At 44.1% G+C, this 19122-nt stretch overlaps 2 protein-coding genes across 5 annotated transcripts in view; one reads left to right on the forward strand and one right to left on the reverse strand.

Annotated features, from left to right (window-relative positions):
* CCDC47 (coiled-coil domain containing 47) overlaps positions 1-7197 on the reverse strand; it is a 32267-nt gene extending 25070 nt beyond the window's left edge. The window contains exons 1-2 of one of the 3 annotated variants that reach the window (XM_011947946.1): positions 6888-7197; positions 5478-5642 (exon numbers count right to left, since the gene is read on the reverse strand). The gene's annotated coding sequence lies outside the window, so the exon portion shown is untranslated. Of the gene's footprint in view, positions 1-3669; positions 3761-4308; positions 4670-5477; positions 5643-6887 lie in introns of those variants that run through there. The other 2 variants (XM_011947945.1, XM_011947944.1) reach the window with 2 other exon arrangements.
* DDX42 (DEAD (Asp-Glu-Ala-Asp) box helicase 42) overlaps positions 4760-19122 on the forward strand; it is a 49429-nt gene continuing 35066 nt past the window's right edge. The window contains exons 1-3 of one of the 2 annotated variants that reach the window (XM_011947942.1): positions 4760-5242; positions 5958-6029; positions 18221-18457. In XM_011947942.1, coding sequence (XP_011803332.1) covers positions 18237-18457 — 221 coding nt within the window. In that variant the 5' untranslated portion in view covers positions 4760-5242; positions 5958-6029; positions 18221-18236. The remainder of the gene's footprint in view (positions 5243-5957; positions 6030-18220; positions 18458-19122) is intronic. The other variant, XM_011947941.1, reaches the window with a different exon arrangement.

Here is a 19122-nt window from a genome sequence, read left to right on the forward strand (position 1 = left end):
TCTCTACTAAAAATACAAAAATTAGCCGGGCATGGTGGCAGGCGCCTGTAATCCCGGCTACTTGGGAGACTGAGGCAGGAGGATCGCTTGAATCAGGAGGTGGAGGTTGTAGTGAGCCAAGGCAGTGCCACTGTAGTCCAGCCTGGGCAACAAGAGTGAAACTCCATCTCAAAAAAAAAAAAAGAAAAAGAAAAACAAAACAAAAAAGTTTAACAGGGGTGTCCAATTTTTTGGTTTCCCTGAGCCACATGGGAAGAAGAGCAATTGTCTTGGGCCACACATAAAACACCCTAACACTAATAATAGCCGATAAGCTAAAAAATATCTCATAATGTTTTAACAAAGTTTGCAAATTTGTGTTAGGCCACTTTCAAAGCTGTACTGGGTCACATGCGGCCTGCAGGCCATGAGTTGGACAAGTTTGGTTTAGAAAAACATACATTTACACACAAATAGTAGTTAGCTTATATAGTAGAATTGTGGGTATTTTGTCTTTATTTTTCTTCATATTTATTTTACTGCTTTTTTTGAGGCAGAGTCTCGCTCTGTAGCCCAGGTTGGAGTCTAGTGGTATGATCTTAGGTCACTGCAACCTCTGTCTCCTGGGTTCAAGTGATTCTTCTGTCTCAGCCTCCTGAGTAGCTGGGATTATAGGTACCCACCACTATGCCCAGCTAATTTTTTTGTAGTTTAAGTAGAGATGGGGTTTCACCATGTTGGCCAGGCTGGTCTCGAACTCCTGACCTCAGGTGATTTGCCTGCCTTGGCCTCCCAAAGTGCTGGGATTACAGGGATGAGCCACTGTGCCCAGTCTAATTTTTTTTTTTCTGTAGTGTACTTTTGTCACTCGAGAAGAGGCATTGCAGACTGAGGAACAGGTGTGGCATGGAGGCCTGAAATGGCATATTTTAGGAGCCTGGTATGATAGAGCATTGGGTTTGTAGACTCAAGTGGGAGAAAGAAGGCTAGAAAGGTCATGATGAAATCATTACTGGCAACTGCTGGGAAGTGGTAAGGATGGAAGCCATAATGCAGTGAGTTGAGTACTAACAGAGGTGAGAGTATGGCAAAGGGAAATATGTACTACTCTTTGAAGGTGCTCTGGGACGGAGAGTATTCTAAATCTCATTTACAGCACTGAAACTTCTTAAAGAAATCAGTTTAATATCAAAGGTTATTGTCCAATGCCTTGCAATCCATGGATGCTCAAGAAATTAAATGCAATTAAATGCTCTTAAAGGCTGGGTGCAGTGGCTCACACCTATAATCCCAGCACTTTGGGAGGCCAATATGGGCAGATCACTGGAGGTCAGGAGTTCGAGACCAGCCTGGCCAACATGGTGAAATCCCATCTTGACTAAAAATACCAAAAAATTAGCTGGGCATGGTGGTGCACACCTGTAATCCCAGTTACTTGGGAGGCTGAGGCAGGAAAATTGCTTAAACTCCGAAGGCAGAGATTGCAGTGAGCCGAGATCACGCCACTGCACTCCAGTCTGGGTGACACAGCGCTCTGTCTCCAAAAAAAAAGAAAGAAATTAAATGTTCTTAGAATTAAAGTTCACAAAATTTGAAAGGTACAAAAGATTTTGAGAAATGCCATAAAGGATAGGTCAACAGTACAGTAGGCCCTATCCACGGGTTCCACATCTGTGGATTCAACCAACCACAGATTGAACATATTTGGAGGGAAGAAAAATTTAAAAAAGTACAATTAAATTAGGTATTATAAGTAATCTAGAGATAATTAAAGTATACGGTAGGAGATGCATAGGTTTTATGTAAATACTATACCATTTTATATAAGGGACTTGAGTATCCATGGATTTTGGTATTCTCAAGGGGTCCTGGAACCAATCCCCCACAGATATCAAGGGAGGACTAAACATCCTTTTTTTTTTTTTTTTTTTTTGAGACGGAGTCTCGCTCTGTTGCCCGGGCTGGAGTGCAGTGGCCGGTTCTCAGCTCACTGCAAGCTCCGCCTCCCGGGTTTATGCCATTCTCCTGCCTCAGCCTCCGAGTAGCTGGGACTACAGGCGCCTGCCACCTCGCCTGGCTAGTTTTTCGTATTTTTTAGTAGAGACGGGGTTTCACCGTGTTAGCCAGGATGGTCTCGATCTCCTGACCTCGTGATCCACCTGCCTCAGCCTCCCAAAGTGCTGGGATTACAGGCTTGAGCCACCGCGCCCAGCCACTAAACATCCTTTCTATACTAGTTGATCCTTCAGGTTAGTATCAAGGGACATTCTATGGAAAAGCATGCCACTTTGTCAATGCCAACCTCAAAGAGGTTTGGGATGTGTCTCTAAACATCCCTAGCTTCCTTTAACCATCTTTAGTTACTAATGAATATTTTAAAACTCTGGAATGTATATTTTCCACTTCCACCAGCCCTAAGGGTCTTCAGTCCTCTAAATTACTACCTGTTAAAGTATCTCTTCTACTTTTTCTAGAATTTCCCTCTAGTTCTCATGTTGTAATATTTAGTCAAAAGTGGAAGAAATATGGAAAAAGAGAACACACTTTGGTGGAATTAGAATTTGTTTAAAATGTCAGCTGTAGGCTGGGCGTGGTGGTCCACGCCTGTAATCCCAGCACTTTGGGAGGCTGAGGTGGGTGGATCATTTGAGGTCAGGAGCTCGAGACCAGCTTGGCCAACATAGTGAAACCCCACCTCTACTAAAAATATGAAAATTAGCTGGGTGTGGTGGCAGACACCTGTAATCCCAGCTACTCGGGAGGCTGAGGCAGGAGAATCGCTTGAACCCGAGAGATGGAGGTTGTAATGAGCCAAGATTGCGCCACTGCACTCCAGCCTGGGCAACAGGGCGAGGCCCTGTTTCAAAAAAATAAATAAATAATAAAATAAAATGTCAGTTCTACCATTTACCAGCAATATGACCTTAGCTTAGTTACTTAAAATTCCCTGTTGTCCACATACAAAAAAGGGATACCATTTGCCACTTGCCTCTTAGGGCTGCAGTGGGTATTACGGGAGATATGTAGGAAGTTTTAATACACTGCCTGGCACATATAAGGCTCTCAATAAATATTAGTTCCTGTTTCTTTCTTTCATGGTGCATAATGAACACCCTTTAAATTAAAATACTTCATCGTCAGTGTTTTCCTTTTCTTTTCTTTTTTTCCTTTTTTTTTTTTGAGACGGAGTCTCGCTCTGTTGCCCAGGCTGGAGTGCAGTGGCACCATCTCGGCTCACTGCAAGCTCCGCCTCCCGGGTTCACGCCATTCTCCTGCCTCAGCCTCCCAAGTAGCTGGGACTACAGGCGCCCGCCACCACGTCCGGCTAATTTTTTTGTATTTTTAGTAGAGACGGGGTTTCACTGTGTTAGCCAGGATGGTCTCGATCTCCTGACCTCGTCGTGATCCGCTCGCCTCGGCCTCTCAAAGTGCAGGGATTACAGCCGTGAGTCACCGCGCCCGGCCTCCTTTTCAAATCCTACTCTTAAAACTTTTTTTTTCAAATATAAGTAACTAAAAGTTAACACCGGAACAGTCAACTCGATTAACAGCTTACCAAAAGATCTGATCATTTCAAACTGAATTTCCACTTAGAATATTCACACCACAGAAACACTTCTGAGATAACTCAGCACTATAATGGAGATCCTTCAAGGTTATTTAGGTCACAATCATCCAAGACATTTTTACCTTAGCCTTCCCCTTAGAAGTCTCTGCTGCACCTGTTAACTCACTTCTCAAATGCACAAGTTCTTGCCAGGCCACCCAGCCTCTATGACTCCTGAAGCAAGGAATACAGGACCAAGGAAAATTCACACAAGCACTGACAAGTCTGGTTTGATTATTTTCTGCAAGCTCATCCAATAGTTCCTCAGCGACTGAGTACAGACTTGAGGGAAGAGGACCGAGTGAGGCCATTATTCCTTGTTGTCATTTTAGAATAGGCCTTTCTGACAACGGCCAGAACGAGTATTCTGGAAATCATGCAGACTTTCCTCTGTCTCCTTATACGTGTCGGATACAAACACGTTTCATGCTAGAAACCTCCAGAGGAGACTGGCCACAGAGGTTTTTGCTTCTACTAAACCTCCTCGCCTAGTTTCTCCCCACCCAAGAGAATCAATACATCCTAATGTCATCCTGCGGCACACACTGTACATTTCCTCTAACTCTGCCCTTCTGGCTATCATTTGCTCACAGCTCCGTGGGAAAGTTCCCCTAAACCATTACAATTATCTCAACCCGACCAGGCTACAGGCCAAGCAACTCGGAGTCACCGCTCGGCCTGGCCCGACCCCGCCGACAAGCGCGTCCTGGCCCGCTCCTTACCTGTGGCCAAGGCCGAAACCCGGCCCAGCGCCCTGCGTCCGCCACCCCTGCCCCGCCTGCCTCTCGGCCTGGCCGCAGCCTCCGCGATCGCAGCTGTTTTACTGCCCTGGATGCCTCTAGGACACAGCCAGAACCGTAGCTCAGTCACGCCGCGCCTCTCTTCACGTAGCCTCCGCCGTCCGTTACGTAGAATGCGAGCGGCTCGTCAGCCCCTGCGCGCAGTGTGCGGGGCGGGACGCAACACCACGGACAGCGCGAGACCTCCCTCTTCCTCGCCTAGCTGAGGCGAGGTGGGGCTTCTGGGAAAATTACATAATCCCCGCCCCTGGGCCGGAACTGCCCTCGCCTATACCAATCCTCCCCCGTAGGGTTCCGTCAAGTTGACGTCACACGGAACCGGTGCTCCGGAAGCTAAAGGTGGCCATGCTGTGCGGGACCACGTGGCCAAAGGCAAGAGTGTCGCCGTAGTAGTATTTGCAACGGACCAGAGTTTAAATGATAGGCATGTTCATGTAAATGTGGTTTCTGCCCAACCCGTTTTCTCTTGGGATTTTTTGACCAGCCCCCTGACGCCACTTTTTCTTCATTCCCAGACCCACTTTCTAGACGGGTCATGAACTCTGTCCACCCAACTAGCAGTTTCCTGTCAGAGTATCTGAGGAGCCTGTGAGGCGTTCTGGAGCTTTAAGGTCAGGCGCCTTCCGGGAGTCGTAGCCTCGGCCCCGCCCTTCGGCCCGCGCACTCCTCACTGCGCATGTCGGATTTTTGTTCCCCTCCCCCTTCGGCAACGGGCCGTGAGGCGGTGGCGGCGGCGGCGAAGGAGGCGGAGAGGAAGGAGCGCGGCGGGACCTGGCTGGGACAGCGCGTACTTTGGGCCGCGGGATTCTCTCCGTGTCGGCGGTGGTAGCAGCTGCGGCTGCAGCTATAGCAGCAGGTTTGTGCGTGGGGGTTTTGGACGCAGGGCCGCTAGTCCTTGGGGGCACTGGAGGCAACTGCTGGGCCTAGCGAGGGCGGAGGAACCACGGCCTCGCTTAACAAAGAGTCGGCAGAGCCTCGGGGCACCGGCGGCCGGGGTGCTGGGAAGGGGTGGGAGTGCGGGCAGAGGCCTCGAGGGTTCCTTCCTAGCCGCGTCGCCCTCCCACAGCACCCGCTTCCCTCGCAAGTCTTACCGAGGCCCAGTTGGCGGCTTTCCGGAGGCGGCGCCCGCTCGCCTAGGAAAGGGATTTGCAGGGTGCCCGGCTCCGAGGCAGGGATAGCGCGGGGAGAGTTCTGGCCCAAGGAGGCAGCGCTTGGGAGATGCAGGCTTCCGAATTTGGGGTCGTGATAGGCAAAAGCTGCCAAATGAGAGGAGTGAAAAGATAAAAGCGATGATCTTTGTGCAGCCTTGAGTTAGGTCGATTATTAGCATCACTGTAGTCACACAAACTTTTTTGCGGCCTACTTGAAAGCCTGTCTGATGTGAATAAATAATTTATGTGGAGTTGCAAACATATGCGTCAGAAACATAGGAGAAGCTCTCGAGAGTTTTGGGGAATCGAATATAATAATAGGAGTGTTGCCTACACTCCTATAGGCAGTTATCCAATTTCCTGTATATTCTTTTTGTGAATGATGTTTCTATGTCTGTCCTCCCTCATATACACACCTAGGGCTTCCTAAAAGGCAGGGACTATGTCTTAAGTCACTTTACAGGGCCTGGCTCTAGTTCTGGCACATAGGAGGTGAGCAGTGAGTGTTTCGTACAAAAATTAACATTTAGACTTTGACAGCTGGGAAAAGAAAATGTGTCTTTCTGTACCTGGAAGAGGCATTTACACAATGCCTAATGTACAGTTCATTCATTCAAGGGATATTTTTATTGGTGCCTATTCTCTAGCGCCGTTCTAGGTGATAGGGATAGGTGTTAGACCCCTGCCTTTGTGAAACTTAACTTTCTAGTAGCGCAAGGAGAGGCAAACAAATACATAAATTATACTGAATGTTAGAAGATGATCAGTACCTTAGGAAGAAGAAAGTCGGAAAGAGGGTTGGGGAGGTGTTGTTGGAATTTGCAATAAAGTGGTCAGGGAAGTCCGTTCAGACAAGCTTATGTTTAAGCGGACTAGAAGGAGGAGTGAGCCTATGTTTATCTGGGGAAAGGAACGTTCTAAGCTAGAGAGTAACAAATATTAAGGCCTTGAGAAGGACAAAACTGGCCCGTTAAGAGTGTGGAGACCAGTGCGTTTGGACCACTGTGAGCTGAGGGAGTATTAGGAGATATGGTCTGGGAAGAATTGGGGGAAGGGAGTGAGCGGAACAACCACAGCCTTTTAGGCTGTTACTTAGGAAGGATCTGAGGGTTTCGATCAGAGGAATGATAATATCCGATTTATATTGTAACAATTTAATATGAGAGGAGTGCAGTTATTTAAATTTGTTTTGTTGCATTGATAGTCATATAATCAGCTCTTAGTTGCTTTAAGCTGACAAGAGAAGGGATGCTTCTAAAATAACCATAACCTAGCATTTACTTATATTTGGTTTAGAAGAATGTGATTACGTTCTTGAGTTTTTATATAGATTCTCATTAAAGAACTGACCTGTATATAGTGTGTGAGATACTCTCAAGGTATTATGTAGAGTAGATGCTAATCACTGTCACTAGAACTCTTTCTTCCACCTCCAAAAATGCAAATGATAAAGTAATGTGGTTTATATAATCAGTTGTTTTTAGTCCACTATATTTAAAGTCATTTAGATCATATCTTATTTTCCACCATTGTCAAAAACACAAACTAGCTAAATCGTCTTCCTTTATAAGCATGTTCCACATTTATTCTCACTTCCTAGCCTTCGCTAGTTCAGTCTTTCTCCCTAGAATGTCATCCTCTGCACGTCTCTACCCAGCTTGCATCTTTCTGTGCCTAGCCTGGCTTCTGGCTCTTTTATGACGCTTACCCCTGCTTGTTAGCTCGTGGTGATCTCTGACATCTTCAGTGTTATTGTGGCACTTATGTGTGAAATACCTGAGTTGAAAGAAGTCTGATAGTCTCAATTTACCGATGAAGAAATTGGGTCTTCAGAAATAATAATATAATGAAAAACAAGATGGAAGCTGATGTATTGAACAAGTACATTTTTGTGTATGAACTTAATTTTTCACACCAACCCTTGAGATAGGTGATAGTCTCATTTTTTTTTTTTTTTAAGATAGTGTTTGGCTCTGTTGCTCAGGCTGGTCTCAAACTCCTGGGCTCAAGTAATCCACCTGCCTCAGCCTCCCAAAGTACTGGGATTACAGGCATGAGCCACCACACACAGCCTCTCACCATTTTATAGATGAGGAAACTGAACCCAGGGAAGCTAAGTAACTTCCCTGAGGTTCATATCAAGTTAGTAGCAAAGATAGTTTACACACAGCCTGTGCTACTTTACTATTCTGTTAAGATTTCCTATGAAACCACCACATTTTGTTTATGTTTTAGAGACAGTGTCTTGCTGTGTTGCCCAGGTTGGAGTGCAGTGGTCCAGTCAGCTCACTGTAACCTGAAACTCCTGGGTTCAAGCAATCCTCTTGCCTCAGCCTCCTGAGCAGCTAGGACTACAGGCGTGTGCCACCAAGCCTGGCTAACTTTTATAATTTTTTCGTAAAGACAGGGTTTTGCTGTGTTGGCCAGGCTGGTCTCAAACTGCTGGCCATAAGTGATCCTCCCACTTCAGCCTCCCAAAGGGCGAGGATTACAGGTGTGAGCCACCTTACCCAGCCAGCCATAGGATTTAGTGCCTAGAACCATACCAAATAGGACTTCATCCCATCTTGACTATTTCTCCTGAGCCTAGTTGTAGATCTCCTTTAGTCTTTTACATATTGAATAAATGAATATCTAATATTGAAAACGTAAGAGAAAAGTGAATAAGCCTGTTTCTTCAGCCATGAATCCTGTAATACGGAGTTGGACTGGAAAGGAAGTTGAGGAAGGAGATGCCGTTTCTTCTTTTTTTTTTTTTTTTGAGATGGAGTCTCACTCTGTCGCCCAGGCTAGGGTGCAGTGTCAAGAGATCTCGGCTCACTGCAAGCTCCGCCTCACGGGTTCAAGTGATTCTCCTGCCTCAGCCTCCCCAGTAGCTGGAACTACAGGTGCTGCCACCACGCCTGGCTAATTTTTTTGTATTTTTAGTAGAGTCGGGGTTTCACCACGTTAGCCAGGATGGTCTCAATCTCCTGACCTCGTGATCCGCCCGTCTCGACGTCCCAAAGTGCTGGGATTACAGGCATGAGTCACTGTGCCTGGCCAGGAGATGCCATTTCTTTGGGGAAATCATATGTCTTTAGGAGTTTGTATTTGAGATGTGTTTTGTAGGACAGGACTTTGGTATGTACTTATAGTTTATAGGAAAGAGATTTGATGGGGAGAGGATCCAGGTAGAAGGAAGAGGATTCACTAGAATGCTTGTTTTCTTGGAAAACTGAGTACTTGTGGAGAGACCCTGGGAAATATAAATGGTAAAGTAGTTTGATGCCACAATGAAGGGTCTCATTCCAGCATGATTAACTGTGGAGAGCTATGGAATTGAGAAGAGTGACATAGTGAGAAATATGTGTTCTGGAAGAACCTGGAAAGGGTTTTCTGTAAGCATCTGAATACTGACCTCCCTTCTGTGAGACTTTTTCTAGTTCCACAGTATTAACACACACTATGCTACTCTACCAAAGGATGTAAAATTTGCTTTTCTCTTTTCACTGTGTGTCTCCATCATTTTATGCTTTACTACACAGAATCGCTTCTCATAGACTATGGAAGATTTGCTGGTTTTAGATGAAGCATCTGGATGTACATCACCATTACTTTTCCAATAAAACAGACATTCTTGGGACAGTAGTCGGGGGAGTATTACCTGTCAAATGTCATTCGTCTCAGAGAGGCCTTGCCTGACTAAAGTCTGTAATAGCTTGCCTCTTACCCTCTTGCTTGCTTTTCGTAGCACTTTTGCTACCTGGAATTACATGATTTAGTTTTTCTTTCTCCTGGGCCAGACTGTAAGCTCTGAATGTGACTGTCTCTGATTCCATTACGGTATCCTTAGCACCTTAGAGCGGTTACTGGCACAGAGTAGGCACTCAGTATATTTTGACTTGGTGATCACTCTGGTAGTGCTGTGGGAGTTTGATAATAGAAATTTTTTTTTTTTTTTTTTTTGAGACAGGGTCTCGCTCTTAATAATTGCCCAGGCTGGAGTGCAGTGATACGATCATGACTCACTGCAGCCTCCGTGTCCTGGGTTCAAGCAATTCTCCTGCCTCAGCCTCCTGAGTAACTGGAACTACAGGTGCGTGCCACCATGCCTGGCTAATTTTTGTATTTTTAGTAGAGACGGGATTTCACCATGTTGGCCAGGATGGTCTTGATCTCCTGACCTTGTGATCCGTCTGTCTTGGCCTCCCAATAATCAGAAAGTTTTTTTAGGAAATAATTGCAATAGTGGAGGTGGAGATGGAAAGGCAGGTATGCATGAGGGATGTCCCTCATAGTACTGGGCACATAACAAAATCATCAGTGGTTATTCATCAGTATAAAACAATGGATGTTATTACTAAGAACCAACTTAGGGTTGTTCTTTTTTAAGCAAATACTCAGTGAACTTTGTTTATGGCTCTATTATGCAGCTAATTCTTTTCAAATTAGGTATTTCAAAGGGATTCTTTTTTAAAGTTTTATTTTTTGGTACCCCAGCAGGAAATGAAGAAATATTTTTTAAGAGAAAAAATACAAAAATACAGTTGAATTTTCCCAAGTATTTTTTTGTTTGTTTGTTTTTTGTTTTGTTTTGTTTTTTGAGATGCAGTCTCACTCTGTCACCCAGGCTGGAGTACAGTGGCGCAATCTTGGCTCACTGCAACCTTCACCTCCCGGGTTCAAGTGATACTCTAGCCTCAGCCTCCCAAGTAACTGGGATTACAGGCGCCCACCACCACGCCCAGCTAATTTTTGTATTTTTAGTAGAGACGGGGTTTCACCATGTTGGTCAGGCTGGTCTCGAACTCCCGTGTGTTTGTATTTTAGAGACTGAAGCCTATACAGCCTATTGCTCCCTCATAATTTGTTTAAAATAACCTAAATATACATGTGCTCATTTCATGGTTTTATTTTTTTTTTTAGTAAAAGACATGTCAGCAGCATTGTACTTAATGTCCATTATTATTAATTATCTTCCAGAGAGGGTCTGGCTCTGTCGCCCAGACTGGAGTGCAGTGGCATGATCTCGGCTCACTGCAACCTCTGCCTCCTGGGTTCAGACCATCCTCCCACCTCAACCTCCCGAGTAGCTGGGACTACTGGTGCACGCCACCATACCTGGGTAATTTTTGTATTTGTAGAAACCAAATTTTGCATTGTTGTCCAGGCTGATCTCAAACTCCTAAGCTGAAGCCATCCTCCTGCCTTGGCTTCCCAAAGTGCTGGGATTGCAGTTGTGAGCCACTGTGCCCACCTCATTTTGTTCTTTTGCTACTATAACCACCATCTAGCCACAGAACACTTTTCATCTTGTAAAACTGAAATTCTGTACCCATTAAACAATAACACCCTATTCTCCCCTCCTCCCAGCCCCTGGCAACCAGTCTTCTACTCTGTGTGTCTGAGTTTGACTATTCTAGGTATCTCCTTTTTTTTCTTTTTTATTTTCTTTGTAGAGATGGGGTCTCTCTGTGTTGCCCAGGCTGATCTCAAACTGGCTTCAAGCCATCCTCCTGCTTCCAAAGTACTGGGAATATAGGCGTAAGCCACTGCACTTGAGTCTTTTATTTTTTTAGTAACCAAATAGAAATTTGGGTGGCTATCTTTTGCTTCTTCTATCAGCTGTACTGCCACAAACCTCTGTGATTGTCAGGGTTCAGTAGCCATAACACTACATGGTTTAATAGTAGGAAAAACTGCCTGGCACAGTGGCTCACGCCTGTAATCTCAGCACTTTGGGAGGCCGAAGCTGGCAGATCACCAGAGGTCGGGAGTTTGAGACGAGCCTGACCAACGTGGAGAAACCCCATCTCTACTAAAAATACAAAATTAGCCAGGCATGGTGGCACATGCCTGTAATCCCAGCTACTTGGGAGGCCTTGAACCCGGGAGTCGGAGGTTGCGGTGAGCCAGGATTACGCCATTGCACTCCAGCCTGGGCAACAAGAGCGAAACTCTGTCTCAAAAAAAAAAAAAAGTAGGAAAAACTGTTCTCAAGAGACTAAGTAATGATACATTGAGGATGATCTGGCTTAGATTTAATCAGGAAGGGTGGATAGCTAGATGACAAGGTTTGTAGTAATAAAAGACGGTTTTCACAAATACTGGGATGAATTTTGGAGAGCCTGAATACATGATATTTATTCATACAGCAAAAGTTTTTGAGTACTACACAGACACCAAGGATATAGTGCTGGACAAATTGAGCAAAGTCCATGCCTTCATGGAGCTAACATTCTACTCAGGGTATATAGAAAGTACAGTTGCTTGGTCTTCCTAGAGTCAGTAATTGAGGGGAAATGGGCTGTGTGTTCTAGATGAGCTAGGGAAAGGATTGCTTTTGCATCTTGCTAAGTCTGAGAGCCGTTAAGCAACTATCACCTGCCCAAGGTCTCACTGCCTGCCTGTTTGTGACAGGAGTTGATTTGCTGCTTTTGTAATATGAACCTTTTGATTATTTGGTAGGGCTGATTTATATTCATACTTATTCTTTTCACTCCTTCTCTCCAGTTTTGGGGGAAGAGTGAATTACTTCTGTTAAAAGTTTTGATTGTATCTTGTCTTCTCTGGAAATCCTATGATTTTTTTTTCTGTCATCTTGCATCTTCAGTTTTTCAGATTTTACTGGTTTTTCCCCTTTAGCATATAAACATACATATGTTTCTTTAAAAAATAAAATTTCTGTAGTTAATGCTTCACTTTCTCCTTTCTTTCATTGATAAACAGCCTACAAAGTACTTTTGACTCCTCTTGACCTAGTCTTCATCTTCTACCACTTACTTGCCACTCAGGTACTCCTCAGCCCTGTCCCTACTGCTCCATTGAAACTGCTTTCACCGATGACTCTTGGTTGCATATACGACAGAAGCATTTTCGTTCTTTTTGTTTTGTTTTTTTGAGACAGTCTTGCACTGTTGCCCAGGTTGGAGTGCAGTGGCACGATCTGGGCTCACTGCAAGCTCCGCCTCCTGGGTTCACGCCATTCTCCTACCTCAGGCTCCAGAGTAGTTGGGACTACAGGCGCCCGCCACCATGTCCAGCTAATTTTTTGTATTTTTAGTAGAGACGAGGTTTCACCATGTTGGCCAGGCTGGTCTCAATCTCCTGACCTCGTGATCCGCCCGCCTCAGCCTCCCCAAAGTGATGGGATTACAGGTGTGAGCCACTGCGCTAGCGCATTTTAGTTCTTAACTTACCTGACTTCTCTTTAGTTTTCTGCCTATAGAGCTTCTCTCTCCTCACCCGTGTTCCTCCTTGTCTCCCCTTCCTTCCTTCCCTCTCTTCTCTTTTTTTCCCTTCCCCATCCCTGTTCCATCTGAAGTTTCCATGTAAGCTTCTCTTTTCCTAAATAGTGATATACATTAAGAATTGTCTTACCGGGCTGGGCGGGGTGGCTCACGCTTGTAATCCTAGCACTTTGGGATGCTGAGACGGGCGGATCACGAGGCCAGGAGATCCAGACCATTCTGGCTAACACAGTGAAACCTCGTCTCTACTAAAAATACAAAAAGTTAGCCGGGCCTGGTGGCAGGCGCCTGTAGTCCCAGCTACTGGGGAGGCTGAGGCAGGAGAATGGCGTGAACCCGGGAGGCAGAGCTTGCAGTGAGCCGAGATCGTGCTACTGCGCTCCAGCCTGGGCAACGGAGCGAGACTCTGTCCCAAAAAAAAAAAAAAAAAAGAATTGTCTTACCAGCTGGGCGCAGTGGATCATGAGGTCAGGACTTCAAGACCAGCCTGGCCAACATGGTGAAAACTGTCTCTACTAAAAATACAAAAATTAGCCGGGCATGGTGGTGTGTGCCTATAATCCCAGCTACTCGGGAGACTGAGGCAGGAGAATTGCTTGAACCTGGGAGACGGAGGTTGCAGTGAGCCAAGATCATGCCATTGCCCTTCAGCTCTGGGCAACAGAGCAAGACTCCATCTTGGAAAGAAAAGAAAGAATTGTCCTAACCTCTTTTCTCACTCTGCATCGTCTCTCTGCTAGCTTATTTACATCAGTAACCTCAAATACAAATGGCTTACATCAAATCTGTAGCTCCACTCCAGAGCCCTCTCTGCTTGGCATCTCTACTTAGCTCTCTCATAGGTACTGAACTCACCTTCTACCTGGTTTTGCAAGCCTTCCTCTTTTAGCTTTCCATCTCCATTAGTGGCTCCACAATTCACCAATCTTTAAAGCCAGAAACTTCTGAAGTTATTCTAAACTCTTCTTCCTTAGCTTCCACACCAATTACTACAATCCTAATGGATCTTTCCTCAGATGTCTAAAAAAATAACTCAGATCCATCCCCCAACTCAGATCCATCCCCCGTTTCTCCTTTCTCATAGGGGCTTTCTTAGTTCAGAATTTTGTTGCTTTATACCTGCATTGCTGCAACAGCCTCCTAACTACTTTCCTTGCCTCTACCATGAGTATCTCTCATTCTGTCTTTCAAAAACACTGATCTGAAAATTCTTCTTCTGTGTAAAATTAACAATTCCTTGTAGCTGGTAGAATACAGTTTTGTATGGTACGTCGTTAGCATAGCCTTCTAAGCTGTTCATCTTGGCCCTGCCTGTCTTTCTGAACATGTGTCCTGAAAATTTCCCAAATGTCCTACTGAACTCTAGCTGCACTGAACTACTTCCTGTTCTCTGTCGTAGCACATAACAGATCTTTCCATCTAAAATGCCCTTCTTTAATGCTTCTTTGATCTAATGCCTCTTGAGATTTCAGAATTTAACATATCATCTCTCAGAACACTTCTATGCCTTTGCTCCCACTCATGGACCACCAGTGAATGCACTCTGTATAGTACGTCTGTTAGAACGCATCATGTTGTTTTCAGCTGCCTCAGACTACACTGTCTACTCCTTGAGACAGGGACTGTATCTTTCATGTATGAATGCCTAGCACTTCGTATACTGTCTGACCTTCTCAGCAACCTTTCAGTAAACCATTGAAAGTTTTCCGGCTAGGAGATTGTATGATTCTTAAAATCCACCTGAATGTAAAATGTCTTTACACTATCCTTTCTTTGTCTGCCTTCTTATCCTTATGGCTCATTAGCTCCTTGTTATATGTTGTATACACTAGGAAAAATGAGATTAAAATTGAACCCATCATTTTTGTTGCTTGGGAATAGCTCTTGGAAAGATAGGCTTATAGATTAGTTTAAAAATGTCAGATGCTAAAATTCCCTTGCTTGTAAAGATTCTTATTAAAGTTCATTGCACTGGAATTATGTTGATTCCCTGATTGAAGGAATCCCCTTATGGGATTCCTAAAGAAAGCAGGAGATGAAGTTCAAGTAAACTAGTACTTACTAAATACATACCTTAGTCATTCTCACTGTTAGAGAAGGAGGTCCAAAATGAGTAAAGACAGTTTCTATCTGGAGTTAAGGGTCTAAGTGGAGATTGACGTGGTGTAATTCAAGTTTAATACTAAGTAGGCTGGGCGCTGTGGCTCACGCCCGTAATCCCAACACTTTGGGAGGCCAAGGTGGGTGGATTGATTGAGGTCAGGAGTTCAAGACCATCCTGGCTAACATAACGAAACCCCATCTCTGCTGAAAATACAAAAAATTAGCTGAGCCTGGTGGCACACGCCTGTAATCCCAGCTACTCGGGAGGCTGAGACAAGAGAATCACTTGAACCAAGGAGGCAGAGGTTGCAGTGAGCCAAGATTGTACCCCTGCACTCCAGTGAAACTCTGTCTCTCAAAAAGCAGACAAAAAAAACCCTTAATACTAAGCAAACAACTAAGTGCTGGGTATAATAGCAGTTGAACAAAACCTATAAAGTGTATGTAGACAAGGGGCATAGAACAGTGTGTTTCTGATCTCTTCGACAATGTTACTATAATAAACAGCTTTTGGAATTTTTTCCACCCTGGCTTTAAAGCTAGTGGAAATTAAAATTAAACATTTTAATTTTTCTTACTAATGGTAAACAAAATAAAAATCAAGTAACTGCTGTTAAACATTGTGATAAACAGCCTGTCAGCTATCTCTGTATACGTAACTCATGGTTTTTACATAAATTAAATCATACTACCCACCTTGTTTTATGCTCTTATTTTACTCAATGTGTAATGGATACTTTTTCATAAATGTAAGTAGTAATTAAAATGTTTAGGCCAGGCAAGGTGGTGTGGGTCATGTCTGTTTATTTCAGCACTTTGGGAGACTGAGGTAGGAGGACTGCTTCAGGCCAGGATTTCGAGACCAGCCTAGGCAACATAGTGAGACCACAAAAAATTAAAATAAAAACCCAGGCATGGTGGCTCATGTTGTAGTCCCAGCTAGTCAGGAGGCTGAGGTGGGAGGATCCCTTGAGCCCAGGAGTTCATGGCTGCAGTGAGCTGCAGTCAGACCACTGTACTGCATCCTGGGTGACAGCAAGAACTTGTTACACAAAAAATTTTTTTTTAACTCAGAATGCATTTTCCTTTTGAGCAATTGCATTTAAAAACTTGTTCCTAAGGAAATAATTGAAGGTATACACAAAGATGTAGCTATAATGATGTGTTTTGTAACATTATGTTACTAGTATTACACTGTAAAGTAGTGAAGAAATAGATATCTATTGACAAACAATATCACAGTATATCATTAGGTGAAGAAATCAGTAACTAAAATAGTATGTATAGTATGGTTTCAATTTTTAATTTGTGTGTGTGTACGTACACACATGCATAGAAGTAGCAAAAAACAGAACAAAACTACATATCTGGGAGAGGAAATTTCAGGTAATTTTAAATTTTGTTCTTTTTTGCTCTCTACTTTTCTGTAAAACTTAGGTAAATTGTATCATTAAAAAGGGTTTTTGGGGGCCGGGTGAAGGGACTCATGCCTGTAATCCCAGCACTTGGGGAGGCTAAGGCGGGTATATCACTTGAGGCCAGGAGTTCCAGACCAGCCTGGCCAGCATAGCAAAACCCCATCTCTACTAAAAATACAAAATATTAGCTGGACGTGGTGGTGCACACTTGTAATCCCAGCTACCCAGGAGGCTGAGGCATGAGAATCACTAGAACCCAGGAGACAGAGGTTGCAGTGAGCCGAGATCGGGCCACTGCACTCCAGCCTGGGCGGTAGATTGAGACTGTCTCAAAAAACAAAAAAAAATGTTTTTTGGGCCAGGTACAGTGACTCATGCTTGTAATCCCAGCACTTAGGGAGGCAGAGGCGAGAGGGGGTCTTGAGGCTAGGAGTTTGAGACCAGCCTGGGCAACATCACAAGACCCTGTTCCTTTAAAAAAAAAAAGGTTTTTGGAGCCAAGACTAATGTAAGGTATTGTTTGTAAAGTGATTTTATCAATACACAAGAAATTTCTTTGTAATTCCTAACCACAGGCTAACTGAATACTTCAGGCAACATGTCAGTGAATCATAGTTTCTTCCTGGATAGTGTTTCTATTGGGCATTTGTTCAATAAATACATGGTTCATAGTACCTTTCCTTCAGGCATGAATACATAGATACTGTCTACAAATAACTGATCTTTTAAGTTTTGATTCCTTGATTCTTCCAGATGTGATTACCAGAGGATAACCTCTAGTTTTGGGGGAGTCTTGGCTGATAGCACCTCAGTCTTTCATATAAGGATGAAGATATTCAGTCTTTTTATATCTCCAATGACCTAGCACATATCAGATTCCCCAAAATATTTTTTTATGAGTACTTTTGTCTGCTTAATAAGATGTTAATTAGCAGGAAAATCTTTTTGGAGGGGATAATATTAAATACTGCATTCCGGTTTACATTGAGTCCCCAATAAAATTAAAACAATTCCTTCAGTGTTTTAGAAAATATAATCATTTGTTGAGGCTAGCATGGTGTGTATCTGAAATACAATGTCAACGTTTGTGGTTTTGGTTTTTGTTTTTGTTTTTTTAAGAGACAGGATTTCACTATGTTGCCCAGGCTGGAATACAGTGGCTATTCACAGGCAGGATCATAGCACACTGTAACCTTGAACTCCTGGGCTCAAGCAGTTTCCCTGCCTCAGCTTCCTGAATAGCTGGGCTGGAAATGAATCTCTTAATGAGATGGATGGGATTTTCTTTTCTTTTCTTTCTTAATATAAAAAGAGACAGTCTCTTTCTGTCACCCAGGCTTGAGTGCAGTGGCGTGATCATAGCTCAGTGTAATCTGGAACTCCTGGGTTCAAGTAGTCCTCCTGCCTAAGCCTCCCAAGTAGTTGGCATTACTGGCCTGGGCCACTCTCCTGACTACAATGTTATAGTTTTAATTGAGAAGCTAAAGTTTAAAATAAAATTTTAGGTGGAGGTTGGAAGAGACAGACAACTCAGTGGGGCTATACACCTATACGCTTTTTTTTCCTTTTCTTTTCTTTTCTTTTTTGTTTTTGAGACGGAGTCTCGCTCTGTTGCCTGTGCTGCAGTGCAGTGGAGCGATCTCAACTCACTGCAACCTCTGCTTCTCGGATTCAAGTGATTCTTCTGCCTCAGCCTCCCAAGTAGCTGGGACCACAGGCGTGTGCCACCACGCCTGGCCATTTTTTGTATTTTTAGTAGAGAAGGGGTTTCACCATATTGGCCAGGCTGGTCTCCAACTCCTGACCTCATGATCCACCTGCCTTGGCCTCCCAAAGTGCTGGGATTACAGGCGTGACCCACTGCGCCTGGCCCTTGGGGCTATACACTTTTTAAAGTTAAATTTATATTTGTGTATCTTATTCCTAACAGGTCAGTCATTGGCACCATGAACTGGAATAAAGGTGGTCCTGGCACTAAGCGAGGATTTGGCTTTGGAGGTTTCGCCATCAGTGCTGGGAAAAAGGAGGAACCCAAACTCCCACAGCAGTCCCACAGTGCCTTTGGGGCAACCAGCTCTTCTTCTGGATTTGGAAAGTCAGCTCCACCACAGCTTCCTTCTTTCTACAAAATTGGATCTAAGCGGGCCAACTTTGATGAAGAAAATGCGTAAGTGGTAATTCCTGGTAGTGTAGCAAAGTTTGGGCTTTGAGATATTCATTCTGTCAGCAGAAATTGAGGCAAAGAAACTTTGTTTCTCAAATAATAATGACTTCTTAAGTTATGTGTCTTGCTGAATTCCATGGTTCCTACTAAGGTAAATTATCGGGTTTACTCATTTGTAAGGAATGTAATACCTGTGGGGTTACTTATACCTTTACTCATTCGGTGTTACGTCCTACTGGGCTATTGCTCAATGTGGTATTAGGAGCCATTGAAACAGGCCAGGCATGGTGGCTCACACCTGTAATCCCAGCACTCTGGGAGGACGAGATAGGTGAATCATCTGACGTCAGGAGTTCGAGAACAGCCTGGCCAATATGGTAAAACTCTGTCTCTGCTAGAAATACAAAACATTAGCCAGGCGTGGTGGTGCACACCTGTAATCCCATCTACTCAGGAGGAGGCTGAAGCAGGAGAATCGCTTGAACCAGGGAGGCACAGGTTGCATTGAGCCAAGATGGCACCATTGGACTCCAACCTAGGTGACAGAACCTAGGTGACAGAACAAGACTCCATTTCAAAAAAAAAAGGCATTGAAACATAAATATGGCTGGAGAGTTTTATATAATTCATGTGGTTTTTGGTGGTCTCTCTCTTTTTTTTTTTTTTTT

This window comes from Colobus angolensis, unplaced genomic scaffold (assembly GCF_000951035.1).
Source record: "Colobus angolensis palliatus isolate OR3802 unplaced genomic scaffold, Cang.pa_1.0 Scaffold271, whole genome shotgun sequence".
NCBI classification, from domain to species: domain Eukaryota; kingdom Metazoa; phylum Chordata; class Mammalia; order Primates; family Cercopithecidae; genus Colobus; species Colobus angolensis.